General features: G+C 45.0%; 1 protein-coding gene and 1 long non-coding RNA gene across 2 annotated transcripts in view; one reads left to right on the top strand and one right to left on the bottom strand.

Moving 5' to 3' along the window:
• Window positions 1–1,214: 1,214 nt before the first annotated feature.
• On the bottom strand, window positions 1,215–6,036 carry LOC142660622 (uncharacterized). Its single transcript, XR_012850538.1, has 3 exons — window positions 5,952–6,036; window positions 2,555–2,693; window positions 1,215–1,637 (listed from the first exon to the last, which is right to left on the bottom strand). It is a non-coding gene; the product is annotated as an uncharacterized LOC142660622 (long non-coding RNA).
• A 25-nt stretch (window positions 6,037–6,061) lies between these two features.
• Window positions 6,062–18,826, top strand: part of KMT5B (lysine methyltransferase 5B) — a 125,165-nt gene continuing 112,400 nt past the window's right edge. The window contains exons 1-4 of the mRNA XM_075837305.1: window positions 6,062–6,155; window positions 6,580–6,645; window positions 11,036–11,273; window positions 13,537–13,680. Coding sequence (XP_075693420.1) covers window positions 11,110–11,273; window positions 13,537–13,680 — 308 coding nt within the window. The 5' untranslated portion in view covers window positions 6,062–6,155; window positions 6,580–6,645; window positions 11,036–11,109. The remainder of the gene's footprint in view (window positions 6,156–6,579; window positions 6,646–11,035; window positions 11,274–13,536; window positions 13,681–18,826) is intronic.

Below are 18,826 nucleotides of genomic sequence, written 5' to 3'. Positions count from 1 at the left end.
TAATGCTGCCTGCTGCTGCTGTGTTGCATCTGGCTGGTTATGAAAATTAGGGGGGACCCCACATCGTTCTTTCCAATTATTTTTTTTAAAATGACGTGGGATCCCCCCCATTTTTCATAACCAGCCAGATACAATAAAGCAGCAGCAGCCTAGCATTACCAGGGTGGGAAGGGCCACTGTTTTTGGCCTTTCCATTACTGATAATACCAGCCTGCGGCCACCCCAGTGGCCGACCATCACTACAGATGGTGAAGTACTGGATCATACCCGGCTCTTCTCAGCACCCCTGGTGGCGGTGGGTACCGGGGTAATAAAGGGGGTTAGTGTTAGCCTCTGCACCGGCTAACACTAAGCCCCGCCTTAGCAATGGACGCTGTCACTCAGCCGGCGGCCATTACTAAGGCGGTAATAATAAAGTTTTAAAAAAAACACAGACATAGAAAAAATATTTTATTGAAATAAAAATAAACCACACAACCCTCATTAACCATTTTATTGATAATAAAAAAAGCAGTCATCGAAGTAGTCCTGGAATCCGACGTAGTCCAACGACCGAACCTGTAAGAAAACACACAAGAAAAACGATTAGTAACACATGTGTTAGGCCTAGATACAGGGACCATGTGTGATACTGTCTGTGTGACCCTGTATCTAAGCCTACCACAAGGTAGGCTTAGATACAGGGTCCAGCAGACAGTAATCTTATACAGTATAAGATTACTGTGTGCTGGGGACCTGTATCTAAACCTACAGTGTGATAGGCTTATATACAGGGCCCATCAGAGAGGATCACACATGGGCCATGTATCTAAGCCTACCATGTGATTGGCTTAGATACAGGGCCCAGCAGACAGGATCACACAATCTGTGATCCTGTCTCATGGGCCCTCTAGGACTGCTACATCGTAGGCTTAAAGGGGTTGTCCAGTCCCTAAACATTGATGGCCTATCCTCAGGATAGGCCATCAATAGCTGATGTGTCGGGGTCCGTCTCCCGTCTCCCGGGACCCGCCAATCAGCTGTTTTGAAGGGGCCGCAGCTCTCGTACGACAGCTGTTTCCCCTTCATTTCACTACTCGCTCACACTGTGAATAGCTGACACCGATTCACAGTGTGACCGGAATGAAGGGGAAGCAGCTCTCGTACGAGTGCTGCGGCCCCTTCAAACAGCTGATTGGCGGGTCCCGGGAGTCGGACCCCGCCAGTCAGGGCTACTAATCTTACCTTCCACTTTAGCCGCGGCGGACGTTCTGTCCTCTCGATGTTGTGCGCGGCGCATAGCGCTGTGACGTCATGCGCTGCGCACAGAGCTTGACGTCAGGACCTCCGCTGCGATCCGGAACCAAAAAGGTAAGTACAGTCTGTTACTATAGTAACTTTTTATTGATGTGGTGCGGGGGGCCGTGGGCCCCCTGGCTTCGGGGCCCGGTCGCAATTGCGACCGCTGCGACCCCTATAGCTACGCCAGTGTACGCTGTCAATCAGCCAGCTGCCATTACGAAGGCCGTAGTTCTAAAGTTTAATAAAATACAAGGACATAGAAAAAAATCCCACACAACCCTCGTTAACCATTTTGAGAAAAAAAAAACGCCATAATTGAAGTAGTCCTCGAATCCGAAGAAGTCCAAGATCCGAACCTGTAAAAAAACACAAACACACAAAAAAATTAGTAACACATAAAAAAGCAAAGCAATTATTATACTTACCTTTCCTGGGTCCAGCGTTGGAGCCGCAATGTCAACGAGCTGAGCCCTATATCTAATCTTATCATGTGTGATACTGACTGCTGAGCCACTGTATCTAATCCTATCCATAGCCATAGGCTCGTAGTGCTATACATATGCTGTTATATACACATATAAATACACGCACACACATTTTTTTGGGGGGGACATATGTATTGATGCTATTACCCTTGAATGTTTTAAGACCTTAGTGACGCCCCCGGCTGCTAGTGCATCGTTGGGGGGGGGGGGGGGTCCCAGGAAGGCCTTTTGCATCGGTTGCCATGAGCCTTTAGCTACACCCCTGGCTCCAAACAATAATTAGAATAGTACGGAACCGCAATATACTATACAAGTATATGTGCACATACTGTGCCTCCAATTTCAAACGGTGGTAGAAAGAGAGTGTTTTTTTCAAATGTCAGATTCATTACAAATCCGACAGAAATAAAAATAGTGGCATTTCTTCATGGGGAGAATATATTTGTACAAATGACACCTGAGGGAGCCTGTATGGGAGGGCCCCTGTACTAGTGACGCCAGTGGCGGATTAAGTAGACCATAGGCCCTGGGCTGTTACCCAAAGTTGGGCCCCCCTTCTCCACCGCCGCCCTGTAACTATTGTTAACACTTCCTTTTTGTCCAAACATTAACAACCATCGCTGACAGTATCGCACCATGTAGGGACACATTCTCCTGACAAGGGGAATAGTAACACTTATTTGTCTATCAGTCCTGGACTGCACAAAGACTTTTTGTGAAATACAAGGATTTCCTATAATAAACATGTCAGGAGAGATGACAGATTGTCTATAAATCTAGTGACTCACAGGTGACGACGTAGTTTTTTTCCTCTTTTCTTTTCCATCCGGTCCAGACTTCATGACGACTTTTCCCGGCCATGACCCATTTCTGCAGAATTTGCCACTCAGATGTCTTTTGCTCCTCACTTTTCCAACATTTCCACACCTATAAACAAAGATAAAATTATCAAGGTGCCACACACTGTGCCCCTAAATATAATAGAACCAAACACTGTGCCCCTGAATAAAATAGTACCAAACGCTGGGACACTAAATATTATAGCACCATAGACTGCGCCCCTGAATATAATTGTGTCAAACACTGTAGAGTAAAGCACCACATACACACAGCCCCCTGTAGATAGCTCCACACACAGCCCCCTGTAGATTGCTCCACACACAGCCCCCCTGTAGATTGCTCCACACACAGTCCCCCTGTAGATTGCTCCACACACAGCCCCCCTGTAGATTTCTCCACACACAGCCTCCTGTAGACTGCTCCACACAAAGCCCCCTGTAGATTGCTCCACACACAGCCCCCTGTAGATTGCTCCACACACAGCCCCCTGTAGATTGCTCCACACACAGCCCCCTGTAGATTGCTCCACACACAGCCCCCTGTAGATAGTGCCACACACAGCCCCCTGTAGATAGTGCCACACACAGCCCCCTGTAGATAGTGCCACACACAGCCCCCTGTAGATAGCGCCACACACAGCTCCTTGTAGATAGCGCCACACACACAGCCCCCTGTAGCTATCTCCACACACAGCCCCCCTGTAGATTGCTCCACACAAAGCCCCCGGTAGATTGCTCCACACACAGCCCCCTGTAGATTGCTCCACACACAGCCCCCTGTAGATTGCTCCACACACAGCCCCCCTGTAGCTATCTCCACACACAGCCCCCCTGTAGATAGCGCCACACAGCCCCCTGTAGATAGCGCCACACACAGCCCCCTGTAGATAGCGCCACACACAGACCCTGTAGATAGCGCCACACACAACCCCCTGTAGATAGAGCTACACAGACCCCTGTAGATAGACATACACTGACCCCTGTAAATAGCGCTACACAGCCCTCCCCCTCTGTAAATAGCGTCACATAGCCCTCCCCCTCTGTAAATAGCGTCACATAGCCCTCCCCCTCTTGTATATAGTGCTACACAGCAATCCCCCTTAGATATAGTGATACACAGCACTCCCCCTTCTATCTAGTGCTATAAAGCAATCCCCCTTGTATATAGTGCCACATAGCGCCACCACCCTTGTATATAGTGCTACACAGCGCCTCCCCCCTTGGACCTGCAGCTCTTGTAATTGCTCAGTATAATGTCCCCCATAGCTGCCCCCACAGTATATTGCCACCCATAGCTGCCCCATACAGTATAATGCCCTCCATAGCTGCCTCTACACAGTATAATTTTCCCCTTAGCTGTCCTATACAGTATAATGCCCCCATAGGTGCCTCTACACAGTATAATGTCCCCCATAGCTGCCTCTGCACAGTATAATTTTCCCCTTTGCTGTCCTATAAAGTATAATGCCCCCATAGCTGCTACACAGTCTAATACCTCCATAGCTGCCTCTACACAGTATAATGTTCCCCTTAGCTGTCCTATACAGTATAATGCCACCATATGTACGTACCTAATAAAAAAAATAACATAATTACTTACCTATCCCCATTCCCACGACGGTGGGGGATGCTTCTCCTCCTCTGCACTGTCCCGTGAGTGACTCGGTGCAGACAGGCGCGATAACGTCACTACATCGCGCCTGCCTGCGCCGAGCCGCTCACGGCAGAGTGAATGCTGGAGCGAGGCTCCAGCATTCAACCCAACTGAATCTGCGTCCTACGGACGCAGGTTCAGTTGGTAGCGGGTCCAGCGCGGTCCACAGCGGCAGTTAGTAGCGCTAGAGCGCTGCATCGTTTTTGGAGATTATATGCATATGATAATCCGCCATTGAGTGAGGCATATGTGTGCATCAGCCCTTCTTCAGACTTTTAGACCAGTCTGTGGTGCACCAGTTTTCATAAACATGCCACCTTGTTCAATGACAATCGAAAAATAAGGGAATGGATGAGGTGTGGAGCACACAAAGCAGGCGGGCATGTGGAGAGTAAGGCTGGGTTCACACTACCTATTTTCAGGCGTAAACGAGGCGTTTTACGCCTCGAATTACGCCTGAAAACACGGCTCAAATACGTCGGCAAACATCTGCCCATTCATTTCAATGGGTTTGCCGACGACCTGTAATTTTACGCGTCGCTGTCAAAAGACGGCGCGTAAAATAACAGCCTCGTCAAAGAAGTGCAGGACACTTCTTGGGACGTAATTTGAGCCGTTTTTCATTGACTTCAAACTCAAGTACGAGCAATTACGTCTGAAATGCAGGAGCTGTTTTCTCCTGAAAACGGCTCCGTAATTTCAGACGTATTTTGCGTTTGCATGTGAACATACCCTTAGGCATCAAGAAATCTCATACTCTATATTATAATGTAATAAACCCGGATATCCCATTTTGAAAATATGGACTTCCACACAACCGATAGCTAATGTCCCCTCATGAATGGGTATGACTGGAATATAGCCCTAGAACTATATGTAAGTTACATCTCACGTTTAAATATCTAGGATGAGCGGAAAACACTTAGGGTATGTTCACACGGCAGCATCCGTAACGGCTGAAATGACAAGGCTGTTTTCAGGAGAAAACAGCCCCGTCATTTCAGCTGTAACAGCATGTGCAGGCGCTTGAACGCCGCGTCCATTACGGACGTAACTGGGGCTCGTTTTCCATGGAGTCCATGGAAAACGGCTCCATTTACGTCTGAAGAAGTGACATGACACTTCTTTGGCGCGAGCGTCTATTTACACGCTGTCTTTTGACAGCGACGCGTAAATATACGCCTCGTGTGAACAGACAAAGGTCAGCCCATTGCTTTCAATGGGCAGATGTTTGTCAACGCTTTCAAGCCGTAATTTCGAACGTAATTCGGGAGTTAAAACGCCCGAATTACGTCCGTAAATAGGCCGTGTGAACATACCCTTAGGCTGGGTTCACACGAGCACATTAACGTCCGTAATGGACGGACGTATTTCGGCCGGAAGTCCCGGACCGAACTCAGTGCAGGGAGCCGGGCTCCTAGCATCATAGTTATATACGATGCTAGGAGTCCCTGCCTCTCTGCAGGACAACTGTCCCGTACTGTAATCATGTTTTCAGTACGGGACAGTAGTTCCACGGAGAGGCAGGGGCTCCTAGCATCGTACATATGTATGATGCTAGGAGCCCGGCTCCCTGCACTGAGTTCGGTCCGGGACTTGCGGCCGAAATACGTCCGTCAATTACGGACGTAATTAGTGTGTGTGCACATACCCTTAGTGCAAAACCTCTGAAAGTCCCGAGTTGAGCAATACCAAATTGATGAACGTTGAGAACACTTCGGGATCACCATTGACTTGTGTAACGTTCAGCACCGTATCAATGTGGGTGGGAGACTTGCCTTCTATCCCGGCCGGAACTCTATCCCATATCCATCCGCGCTCTCCGCCTCAGACTCGGCGTTCCATCTGCAGTCCCAGCCAGGCGGAAGTAACTAGTCCCGGACAACGAGACTCAAGGTAGACCGTGAATGCTTTGCACTGGGAAAGGGTGATACATAAGAAATGTTTTTTTTTTTACATACTTTCCGTTTTCTGACGCGAAATTTACAGTTCCTGTCGTTACCCGGTAGCAACGGCGGAAGGACAAATCTGTGTGTGATGGACTATTTGTTGTGGTGGCAGTGCTGCGGCCTCGGCCTCGCCGCCATCTTGAATGTTAATGTTTCCCTACAAATATATATATCTGTATATATATAGATATATATCTATAGATATATATACCCCCCTCACACCCGGTTAATCACCTGTAACATTAACCCTTTCAGTTTCGTTAGTTATTCCCCTACAAAAAAAAAAACTGAAAACTGTTCTCAGTTATTTCCCATCGTTAACAAATCATAATTTTAGTTGCACTCCCAATCAGTTCTTTCTGTAATTTTAGGGCGTTCTGTTGCTACCAGGATTTGTGTGAAGGGCGAGGTGGCTCATCGTACAATCTCCACCGCAGGTACTATATTACTTTGTTTTTTGATGGTGTATTTGAATATGTTTTGTATTTCTTTAACTTTTCAATTGTTTGCAGCAATAATGGGGTTAAAGCATCGGTGCTGTGTACGTGAATGTATGGCCCAGTGTTACTATTAAATACTGTGCTCGTATTGTCTATTTATACTGCTACATCATTGGATCAAGGCCTGACTCTCCATTCTGGGTGGTTATAGCGGTTGGAGGGTCTCCTTGTTACCTGATCTATTAGTAAACAGACCAGGGTTATGCACCCTATTCAGGCAGTATTTTCAGTTTCTCCCTATATAATATTAGTCTGTAGCGTTAGCTGCCTCAGTATCTGCTTAAGGACTTAACAATGCATGTTATTTACATGGCAGGCTTTTGAATATTCACTATTTGTTTAAACACCCCCCCCCCCCACCTTTTCTCTTTCTAGTTTTCTAAGCTGCCCATAAGATGCAGCTTGTTTGGACTATTTCATGTAAATTCATTATCCTTCCCATATAATGTAATATTAGGATCTCCTATGTCTCCTATTGTGATTCTTGAATCCGTCACCAGTTCTATTGTCCTTTGTTGTACAATACTGATCATTTACAATAAGGTACCATACTATGTACCCATCCCTCCTGTATGATTGAGCTCTCACCCTTCCTATGCTCAGGGGGGGGGGGGTCATTCTCTCATTAAATTAATTACACATTATCCCTCTAGCTCACAGGAAATATCTGGATAATCCATTACATGGATTCATGGTAATGACGTTTTATAATGAAGCATTTGTTTCGCATCTGATATTGTGTTTGCAGCCGGAAATGTTTTGATCTAGGAGTAGCCGGTGCTTTTCATCATCACATGCAGGTTAATAAAAGTCACTGTTTTCCTCACTGATTACATCTCTTTGATGTCACTGGAGGTACAATCTCTTTGTAGGTAGCATTAGACAGTAGGAAAGGGTTAATTGTTGAGCGTTTTCTTTTTTTCTAATGATTGTATCTAGACTGTTGCATTCCACAGTGTAGCAGAGCTGGATAATCTGGGGTGTCGTTTGAGGACATTTAAATCAACATTGTATTTCATTGGCTGCGGAGTCCGTTGTGGACTTCTTTTTATTATTATTTCTTGCCCTTGCCCCTTCCTGGATATGTGTATTTAGCTTCCTGATGGAAAGGTTGCAAATAATGGATCAGTTAGTGCGGCTACTGCAGGGTAATGTGATTGATTGAATTTGTAGGTATAAACTCAGTAAAGGTAGAGTTGGCCAAATCCGCAATAAAAATCTGCATTTGTTTTGTATAAAGTGTATGCGTTTTGTTTTTATCCAGATTGTAATCCACATAAAGAATTTTGCTTTGTTGTGATTTTGTTTTTCCAAACAATTTGCAACACTTACGCAATGTGTGTAGCTAGTCCCAATAGCTTAATGATACTTTATGTAATCTGCATACTTTGTCGATATTTTGTACATATCTAGTCACTGAAATAACTTGTCATTAAGTCATCCACCTTTTTATTCTATAACGTATGACTGTAATTATTGCTTAGTTAGGCCAGATTCACACGAACGTTGTACGTATACGTCCGTGTGCGGTCAGTGAAAACAACGGGCAGCAAACGGACCTATGCAACTCAATGGGGCTATTCAGACATGCGTGATTTTTCATGCAGCAGGTTTACGTTGCGTGAAACTCTCTGCATGTCCTATTCTGGTGTGTTTTTGCAGATCACGCGCCCATTAATGTCAATAGGTTCGTGAAAATCACGGACTGCACACAGACGTCATCCGTGCGATGTCTGTGATTCACGCACCGGTTTTTAAAGAAATGCAGAGAAAAAAAGTGTGGCAATACTGACATCAAAAACTGATGCCACACGGAACTGTAACGCAGGAAAAACGCTGTGTTTTTGCGGACGCAAAACGGACACGTTCGTGTGAATCTGGCCTTAGGGTGGAAGGCATTACGATTCATTTGGTAGCACACATGCAGTTCTAAGAAAGCCACAAGATGGCAATACAGATGGTAAATACACGTTTCAGATATGTTTTTGTGTTGGCAATAATCAGAAACAAAGAAGTATTAGGGTATGTTCACACGAGGTCATTACGTCCGTAATTGACGGACGTATTTCGGCCGCAAGTCCCGGACCGAACACAGTGCAGGGAGCCGGGCTCCTAGCATCATACTTATGTACGACGCTAGGAGTCCCTGCCTCGCTGCCGGACAACTGTCCCGTACTGTAATCATGTTTTCAGTACGGGATAGTTGTCCGGCAGGGACTCCTAGCGTCGTACATAACTATGATGCTAGGAGCCCGGCTCCCTGCACTGAGTTCGGTCCGGTACTTGCGGCCGAAATACGTCCGTCAATTACGGACGTAATGACCTCATGTGAACATACCCTTATAGGTAACCTGTCACATTACAAATGCAGACCAATCAGGGAGCAGAGGGAGCTGAGCAGATTTATAAATATTTTCCTAGCAAAAGCTTTTGTATAACTTGTAATTAAAGAGGCTCTGTCACCACATTATAAGTGGCCCATCTCCTATATAAGGAGATCGGCGCTATAATGTAGGTGACAGCAGTGCTTTTTATTTAGAAAAGCGATATATTTTTAGCACGTTATTAGCAGTTTTAGCTTTATGCTAATGACTTTCTTAATACCCAACTTCGCGTGTTTTTACTTTAGACCAAGTGGGTGTTGTGGAGAGAAGTGTATGAAGTTGACCAATCAGCGTCATGCACTTCTCCATTCATTTACTCAGCGCATATGGATCCTGCTAGATCAGTATGTGCTGTCTTATACTGACACATTAACGTTACTGAAGTGTTCAGACAGTGAATAGACATTCCTTCCAGCCAGGACGGGATGTCTATTCACAATCCCGACACTTCGGTAACGTTTTTGTGGTACTTACAGCAGAGCAAGCGTAATCTCCCGAGATCTCGCTGTAAATGACAGGTTACAGAGAGATTACGCTTGCTCTGCTGTAAGTACCACAGAAACGTTACTGGAGTGTCGGGATTGTGAATAGACAAGGCAATGAAAGTCAATGCGGCCACGTTACGACCGACAGGTTGCCGCAAGAAACCTGAACCTGCTGTGTCACAGCAAAAGTCGCCATGTAGCCCTAGTCTAATTCTGCATAAAAATATGAGTAACATTGCTTATCTTGTACTGATCTGGTGTTACAGCGTGTATTATAACCATGAGCAGCATTCACATATGCCGACTTCAGAGCGAATATCTACCAGTGTTTCTTGCTAGCGCAGTGTCTGCGCATATCTTTACATTCTGGAAAGTTTCAGTTTTACGCCAGACACATTAAAGTATTCTAAACTGTCCCACTTAATTTTAAGAGCTCAGTTATCCTATAAGGGATGTGTCTGACAAAAGATTTTTACTATTTACAATAACAACTAGCAGAACGGTGAATGTATCTGGACACACAGGCTGTAACCCGGGAGCCGAACATAAGTAGTGTGGAATGTATTAACAAAGGTACTCTATTTCTTGTGAACATGTTACGTATGTATTGTAAAATGTAAGGTAGCTTATTTCATGATTTGCAGTTCATTTATTATTTATGTAGTGTTTTATGTATTTAAAGAGGGTCTGTCACCAGATTTCACAATACAAATTGCATACATTATTAAAGGGGTATTCATAACATATACATTTGTCATATTCACAGGATATGCCATAAATGTTTAAGTTGGGAATAACCCTTTAAATAGATCTTAGACCTGATGAAGCTGGTGTACTTACTTTGAAAATCTGTGTAAAGAATAGCTGTATAATCCTTTCTCAAAGTTTTCCAGCCAGATCTTAAAATAAGCATTTTATGAGACCAGTAAGCATATGCATGATGTAATCTCCTCTCACCTAGAGCTGACAAGCTCCAATCTGTGTCCCTGCTCACCTGCACCATTCTGAAATCTCACACATGCTCTGTACCAGCTGGAGTCTCCCTAGCTCTGCAGTAAAACACAGCAGTAGATGTAGTTAGTAACTGCAATTCCACACATACCGCTGCTGGAAGACAGGCCCTCTCTGCAGAGCCAGGGAAACGGCATCTTGTACTGAGCATGTGCGAGACTTCAGCATGGTGCAGGGGAGGAAGGACACTGATTAGAGTTTGTCAGCTCTGGGTGGGAGGAGAGTGGGATTACAACATGCATATACTTGGCCTCATAAAATGCTTATTCTATTATTAGACAGGAAAACGATTATACAGCCATTCTGTCATGGATTTTTAAAGTAAGTACACATCAGGTCTAAGAGGTCTATTTAATATTGTTTGCGGTTTGTAATGTAAAATCTGGTGACAGATCCTCTTTAATGTGTGTAATTTGACTATAGAACTGTGTTTTGCTTTGCTTTTAGGCGTACATATTTGATACACTTCAGGGCCCGATGAGAGCGGGACTAAATGCAACTAGGCCAGGTTCAATGTTGGCATGAAGTGGTTGGGAGAATCCAAGAATATGGTAGTGAATGGCAGGAGGCTTGGCAGCAGGTTGTCCAATGAACACCATCCAAGTCGGAGCACACTAAGGAGTTCAGGAAGAGAAAATTTGAGAGCCAGCAAAAATGTTTCTGATCGAAGATCTAGCAGATGTAGGTATTCATGTCTGTATATATATGCAACATCTTAGTTTTTGCTTTCATTGTCCAAAGACTTGATATAAAGACTGCATATAAACAGCTGTAATATGGTTTAAAAAAAAAAATTTTGGTAAAAGCTATCCTATATACACACACGTCAGGATCTGAAGCCGTTTTTGGCTCTTAATGTACAGCTCTAACGCAAAGTGTTTTATCAGCTGTGTCAATGCAGCCTAATTCATAAAGCTTTTTAAAGAGGCTCTGTCACCAGATTTTGCAACCCCGATCTGCTATTGCAGCAGATAGGCGCTGCAATGTAGATTACAGTAACGTTTTTATTTTTAAAAAACGAGCATTTTTGGCCAAGTTATGACCATTTTTGTAGTTATGCAAATGAGGCTTGCAAAAGTCCAAGTGGGCGTGTTTAAAGTAAAAGTCCAAGTGGACGTGTATTATGTGCGTACATCGGGGCGTTTTTAATACTTTTACTAGCTGGGCGTTCTGATGAGAAGTATCATCCACTTCTCTTCAGAACGCCCAGCTTCTGCCAGATCACGCTGTGACGTCACTCACAGGTCCTGCATCGTGTCAGACGAGCGAGGACACATCGGCACCAGAGGCTACAGTTGATTCTGCAGCAGCATCAGCGTTTGCAGGTAAGTAGCTACATCGACTTACCTGCTAACGCCGATGCTGCTGCAGAATCAACTGAAGCCTCTGGTGCCGATGTGTCCTCGCTCGTCTGACACGATGCAGGACCTGTGAGTGACGTCACAGCGTGATCTGACAGAAGCTGGGCGTTGTGAAGAGAAGTGGATGATACTTCTCGTCAGAGCGCCCAGCTAGTAAAAGTATTAAAAACGCCCCGATGTACGCACATAATACACGCCCACTTGGACTTTTACTTTTAAACACACCCACTTGGACTTTTGCAAGCCTCATTTGCATAACTACAAAAATGGTCATAACTTGGCCAAAAATGCTCGTTTTTTAAAAATACAAACGTTACTGTAATCTACATTGCAGCGCCTATCTGCTGCAATAGCAGATAGGGGTTGCAAAATCTGGTGACAGAGCCTCTTTAATGTTTTCCTCCTAGACTTAGAGGTTTTCCCACAATTAACATTTATCCCCTATCCACAGGGTAGGTGATAAATGTATGGTCACTGGGACCCCCACTTTTTTCTAGAGAGGAACCTATAGACAAAAATGGTCAAAAACTAACACAGACGTAATGAGTAATAGAAATTCATTTTTATTAACAGACAGATACATACAAGGTTTAAAATTTGAGTCATACAATGTATAAAAGGCATCAACCTATGCAGGATAAATTTGTAGTATCATCAGGGTATGAACAAGCGTAATAAAGGCAAATGAGGTAAAAGCATGTCCGAAGTGTGCTAGCTATGCCTGACATGCAGAAAGTAGACAGTGCGGGAAAAAGTGCTATGTGCAATATAAGGTACTATTCTATCTATAGAGCACCATTAAGGTGTATGTAAATGTAACACAATGCAGGACATAAGCAGCAAGTCATCCGGGCCTTACAGCAAAAAATGCAAACAGCTCTAGAGAGATTTAAACAAAAGCCTAAATTAATGAATGAATGTACATACCCAGGTTCATAATCCCGCATGGAGGAGACGCCAAAACCCGACGTGCGTTTCGGCAGATGCCTTCGAAGACTAAGGCTGGGTTCACACGAGCACATTAACGTCCGTAATGGACGGACGTATTTCGGCCGGAAGTCCCGGACCGAACTCAGTGCAGGGAGCCGGGCTCCTAGAATCATAGTTATGTACGATGCTAGGAATCCCTGCCTCTCTGCAGGACAACTGTCCCGTACTGTAATCATGTTTTCAGTACGGGACAGTAGTTCCACGGAGAGGCAGGGACTCCTAGCGTCGTACATAACTATGATGCTAGGAGCCCGGCTCCCTGCACTGAGTTCGGTCCGGGACTTCCGGCCGAAATACGTCCGTCCATTACGGACGTTAATGTGCTCGTGTGAACCCAGCCTAAGAGCTTGCTGTATTTTGAAAACCATGCCACTGACCATAAAAGAGCAACAAAACTGGCACAAACTAAAATACAGCTTTAACTTTGTGGTGTACATTAGTTGATATGTTAAGAATGTTTAAAAAACTATTTGCTTGATTTTGTTAAGGAAAATAATACACTTGAATACCCCCGTCCCTTAAAATATTGAAAAAAAAGACACGTTACTGATTCCACTCCTGTCCTCTCTTTATACATATTTATATATTTGTAGGTAGCAGTGGATCTACGTTTGAAACTCAGAGTCGCTATGTACCTTCATCAGGAATGTCTGCAAAAGAGCTATGTGAAAACGATGACCTTGCAACGAGTCTGGTGTTGGACCCCTATTTGGGGTTTCAGGCACATAAAATGAATACCAGGTAACAAAAAGTAAACAAGTCACTAAAATGTGTGTTTCTTTACAGTGTCAACTACACTTCCATCTTCACGTTTTGCAGTTGTACATTGTGCAGTGTTTTACATTTGAATATTGCGTAGAATTTAATAATAATGGTTATGCATTGCCTTAAAAGAGGCTCTGTCACCACATTATAAGTGGCCTATCTTGTACATGATGTGATCGGCGTTGTAATGTAGTTTACAGCAGTGTTTTTTTATTTAGAAAAACGACAATTTTTGACGGAGTTATGACCTATTTTAGCTTTATGCTAATGAGTTTCTTAATGGACAACTGGGCGTGTTTTAGTTTTTGACCAAGTGGGCGTTGTGAAGTGTATAACGCTGACCAATCAGTATCATACACTTCTCTCCATTCATTTACACAGCACATAACGATATAGCTATATCGCTATGTGCAGCCACATAAACACACCATAACATTACTCAAGTGTTCTGACAGTGAATATACATTACCTCCAGCCAGGACATAATGTCTATTCACAATCCAGACACTTCTGTAGTGTCTGTGTGATATTTACAGCAAGGCAGGCGTAATCTCGTTTTAAATGACAGGTTACATCGTAATCTTGCGAGATTACGCTTGCCTTGCTGTAAATATCACACAGACGCTACAGAAGTGTCAGGATTGTGAATAGACATCATGTCCTGGCTGGAGGTAATGTATATTCACTGTCAGGACACTTGAGTAATGTTATGGTGTGTTTATGTGGCTGCACATAGCGATAAAGCTATATCACTATGTGCTGTGTAAATGAATGGGGAGAAGTGTATGACGCTGATTGGTCACAGATTATTCAGCGTCATACACTTCTCTCCGCAACGCCCACTTGGTTAAAAAGTAAAACACGCCTAGTTGTCCATTAAGAAAGTAATTAGCATAAAGCTAAAATAGGTTGTAACTCCGTCAAAAATTATTGTTTTTCTAAATAAAAAAAACACTGCTGTAATCTACATTACAGCGCAGATCACATTATGTACAAGATAGGCCACTTATAATGTGGTGACAGAGCCTCTTTTAACCCTTTAGTGACTAGTGACCGATACATCACAAGCGGGTGCCAGTTCCCACATCGTGAAAGCTATATCCATCACTCCAATCTTGTGGGTACTGCCCAGTGTACCCACGAGATCAGCGCCAGGAGCAATTCCCTGCAGTTTGATCCTTTAGCTGCCACGATCAAAAGCAACCATGGGATCTAAGGTGTTTGACAGAGGGAGGTGGCTCCTACTGTGAGCTCTTCGGTGGCCTGCATCGTGATCACGGAGCGCCATTAGCTTACCATAGTAGCCAAGGACCTAAGAAATGCACCCAGGCCTGCCATAGCTTTATGCCCAGAGGCACGGTCTAATAGTTTGCCTGTCAGAGTAACACTGGCTGTCCGAGTAACACTGGCTATAATGCTTTGAAATACCACTATTCCAAAGCATTATACAAGTTATCAAAGGAAAACTGCTTCAAGTCCCCTAGTGAGACAAAAAAAAAAGTACAATCATGTGTAATTGTACTTTTGTACATGTGTAATTGTACTTTTTATATATATATATATATATATATATATATATATATACATACATGATTGTACTTTTTTTTTTCTCTCACTAGGGGAGACATATATATATATATATATATATATATATATATATATATATATATATATATAGTTCACCGTCAAAAAAAATTCTATTCTGTACCGCCGTAATCGTAAGATAATTTATTTTTTATCATTTAAAAATTATAATTTTCTTCGTTACATTGGGGGACACAGATCGTGGGTATATGCTGTTATCAGTAGGAGGCTTGACTCTTGAAATGAAAAAGGATATACCCTGCCCACAGACACTGAGCTATTTAGTCTTGGCTTCGTGTGGTTGTAGGCAGACACTTCTGCTAATGCAGCAGAGTACACAGGTTTGACATCTGTGTCTGCTCTTCGACGGGTGCACGGTGTGAAATTGCAAATGCACCGATGTCCGACTGGTAAGGTTTCTACCCCCCTCCTTACCTCAGTGGAGGTCCTTATTAGGGATGTCTGTGACACCCTACAGGTCACTAATTCTGCACCTTCCCCTCCAACTGACTCAATTTCCTTTCTTCAGGCTCAACGTTCCCCATAGGGTCTTTCCAGATCGTTCGGAACTTGAAGGGAATGTCTTTAAGGAATGGGACCACCCTGACAGCTTAGGTCTCTGGCGGTGGATCCTCCTGTTTATCGTTTACACAAGGATACTACTTTGCCTATGGCGGACTCCACTACCTTCAAAGATCCTCTGAATTACTGCGTGGACTCTTTTGCTAAAACCGCTTTTGAGTCCTGGCTATTCTTTTCCCCCGATTTCTGTCTCTGATGTCTGGGTTAGCAGAGTTATCAACGAATGGGCATACAAACTCCGTCATGGCCTGCTTTCTCTGAATCTGAAGTTCATCCTTCCTCTTTCAGTAAATTGCTCGCTTCGGTGGTGGATTACTTCCCTGGCCGTTTCCTGGGGTCGTTCCTTCCTTCCACTGAACTGGCTGATCCTCTCCACAGATGCCAGTCTCACGTGATGGGGGACACCATTTGGAACCTCTCGGCTCAGGGGCTGTGGTCTTTACAAGAATCCTCCCTTCCAATTAACCTTCTGAAATTAAGAGTGTCACGATCTGTAGGTGTGTGGACCCACTAGGCCGCACCGCCGTATCCAGATGGCAGCTGGCCGAACTACAGTGTACCCAATAATACAAAGTCCAGTACAAGGGTACCTGAATAGTCAGTACAGTCGCAGTGCCTAGGCACAGATGGAACTTCAGACGGCAGATGTCGCAATGCGTGGCAGATGACACCAGGCGTGGTGTAACACAGCAGGCGTGACTGGAGGCACAACACGACTCCAACTTCTAAGGCACATTAACAACGGTAGCACAGGATACAGGTACTAGGGCACGAGTAACAACGGGAATACTAAGAACGCTCAGGCATTGAGCAAAGGGGCAGGGCCCTTCTTCTAGTCCAGGGGGGGTCATGGGCTAATTACTAATTCCAAACGTGTGCACGCTGGCCCTTTAAGACTGGGAATGAGCTCGTGCGCACACCCTAGTGGTCACTGCAGGATAGGACAGCCACATGTTCTGAAATCTTCGGGGAGGAAGACATTGGCAGGATGAAAGGGGTCTGCGGCCGTTACAGTATTCCCCCCCCCCTTACGCCCCCTCTTCTTGGGTTCAGAGCAAGAGAGGAATTTCTTAATGAGGGTAGGGGCACTGAGGTTCTCCTGTGGCTCACAGGACCTCTCCTGAACCAAACCCCTTCCAATCCACCAAATAAAAAGTCCTTTCTCCTACCCTCTTGAGGTCCATGATCTCCTTTACCTCGAACACATCGGAAGAACCGCTGGGAGCCACTGCAGGGCTAGGAGTTTTGGTGTAGCGGTTCAGGACCACAGACTTCAGGAGGGACAAATGAAAGGAGTTGGGGATTTTGAGAGTAGGTGGCAGCGGAAGTTTATAGAAGACAGGGTTAATCTGTTGCAGGATCTCAAAAGGTCCGAGAAACCTGGGGGGCAAATTTGTATGAAGGCACCTTCAGACTGATATTCCTAGAGGAGAGCGAGACTTTGGTACCCGGAAGAAACTGAGTCGGCTCTCTTCTTCTTATATCTGCCTTTCGCTTCATGCGATCGACTGGCAGCAGAATAGAGGACAAGGTCTGTTGCCAGATTTGCAGAAAGTCCCCAAATGCAGAGTCGGCTACGGGTACCTGAGATGTAGCAGGCACAGGAAGAGGGATTCTAGGATGTTGACAGTGCACAATGTAGAATGTTGTGGAAGTGGTGTACTCACTTGTGTTTTTATTATACAAGAACTCGGCCCATGGAAGAAGCTGTACCCAGGCATCATGCTGCATGGAGATGAAGTGGCGGAGATCATTCTCCATGATCTGGTTAATCCTCTTCATTGGACTGGGGGTGGTAGGCTGAGGAAAAGTCCAATTTCAAATCCAGGAGTTTACAGAGGGCTCGCCAGAATTTTGAGGTGAACTGAACCCCCCCCGATCAGACTCTATGTGAAGGTGCAAGCCATGCAAGCGGAAGATGTGCTGAATAAAGAGTTTTGCCAGTCATGGAGCAGAAGGGTGGCCGGTCAGCGGGATAAAATGTGCCATATTCGAGAACCGGTCCACCACCACCCATACACTGTTGCATCCTGCTGAGAGAGGAAGATCAGTGACAAAGTCTATCGCAATGTGCTTCCAGGTGGCATTGGGTACAGGCAGAGGTTGGAGCAGACCAGCAGGCTTGGAGTGAGCAACCTTGTTAAAAACACACACAGCGCAGGAAGAGACAAAGTCCACAATATCTTTGGGTAGTGTGGGCCACCGGAAATGATGAGTTATCAGGTCTCGAGTCTTACGAACACCAGCATGCGCAGCCAGCTTGGTGCTGTGTCCCTAGCTAAAAATTAGCCAACCGAACAAAAGTCCTCCCCGGGGGGATGTCTCTAACTTGCAAAGGATTGGCAGTGACAATGTAGGATGGGTCTATGATATATTGAGGGGGATCCACAGTGTTCTCTGTTTCAAACAATCTGGACAGGGCATCGGCCCTTGCATTTTTGGAAACGTGAAGAACAGCGACCACCTGGCTTGACAGGGGTTTAGGCGTTGAGCCGACTGGAGCTAGGTGAGGTTCTTGTGGTCGGTGTGTAACCGGATGGGATGAGCTGCACCCTCTAGCAGATGTCTGCACTCCTCCAGAGCCAATTTGATGGCCAGTAACTCCTGATCACCAATAGAGTAATTGCGCTCTGCAGGGGGAAAAAAGTCTTGGGTAATAGCCACATACTACTGCATTTCCCTTGAGTCTTCTCTGGAACAGAAGTGCACCTGCACCAACAGTAGAAGCATCCACCTCCAACGAGAACCATCGAGAGACGTCAGGATGATGGAGGATCGAGGCTGAAGTGAAGGCACTCTTGTGGCTATTGAATGATGATTCTGCCTTACGGAGTCCACACTTCGGCGTTCATACCTTTTTTGGTAAGGGCAGAGATGGCGGCCGTCAGTGAAGAGAAGTTTGGGATAAACCTGAGGTAGAAGTTGGCAAATCCCAAATAATACTGTATGGCCCGCA

The sequence above is a fragment of the Rhinoderma darwinii genome, chromosome 9, assembly GCF_050947455.1.
Source record: "Rhinoderma darwinii isolate aRhiDar2 chromosome 9, aRhiDar2.hap1, whole genome shotgun sequence".
Classification (NCBI taxonomy): domain Eukaryota; kingdom Metazoa; phylum Chordata; class Amphibia; order Anura; family Rhinodermatidae; genus Rhinoderma; species Rhinoderma darwinii.
This window is presented reverse-complemented; position numbering and strand designations above follow the sequence as displayed.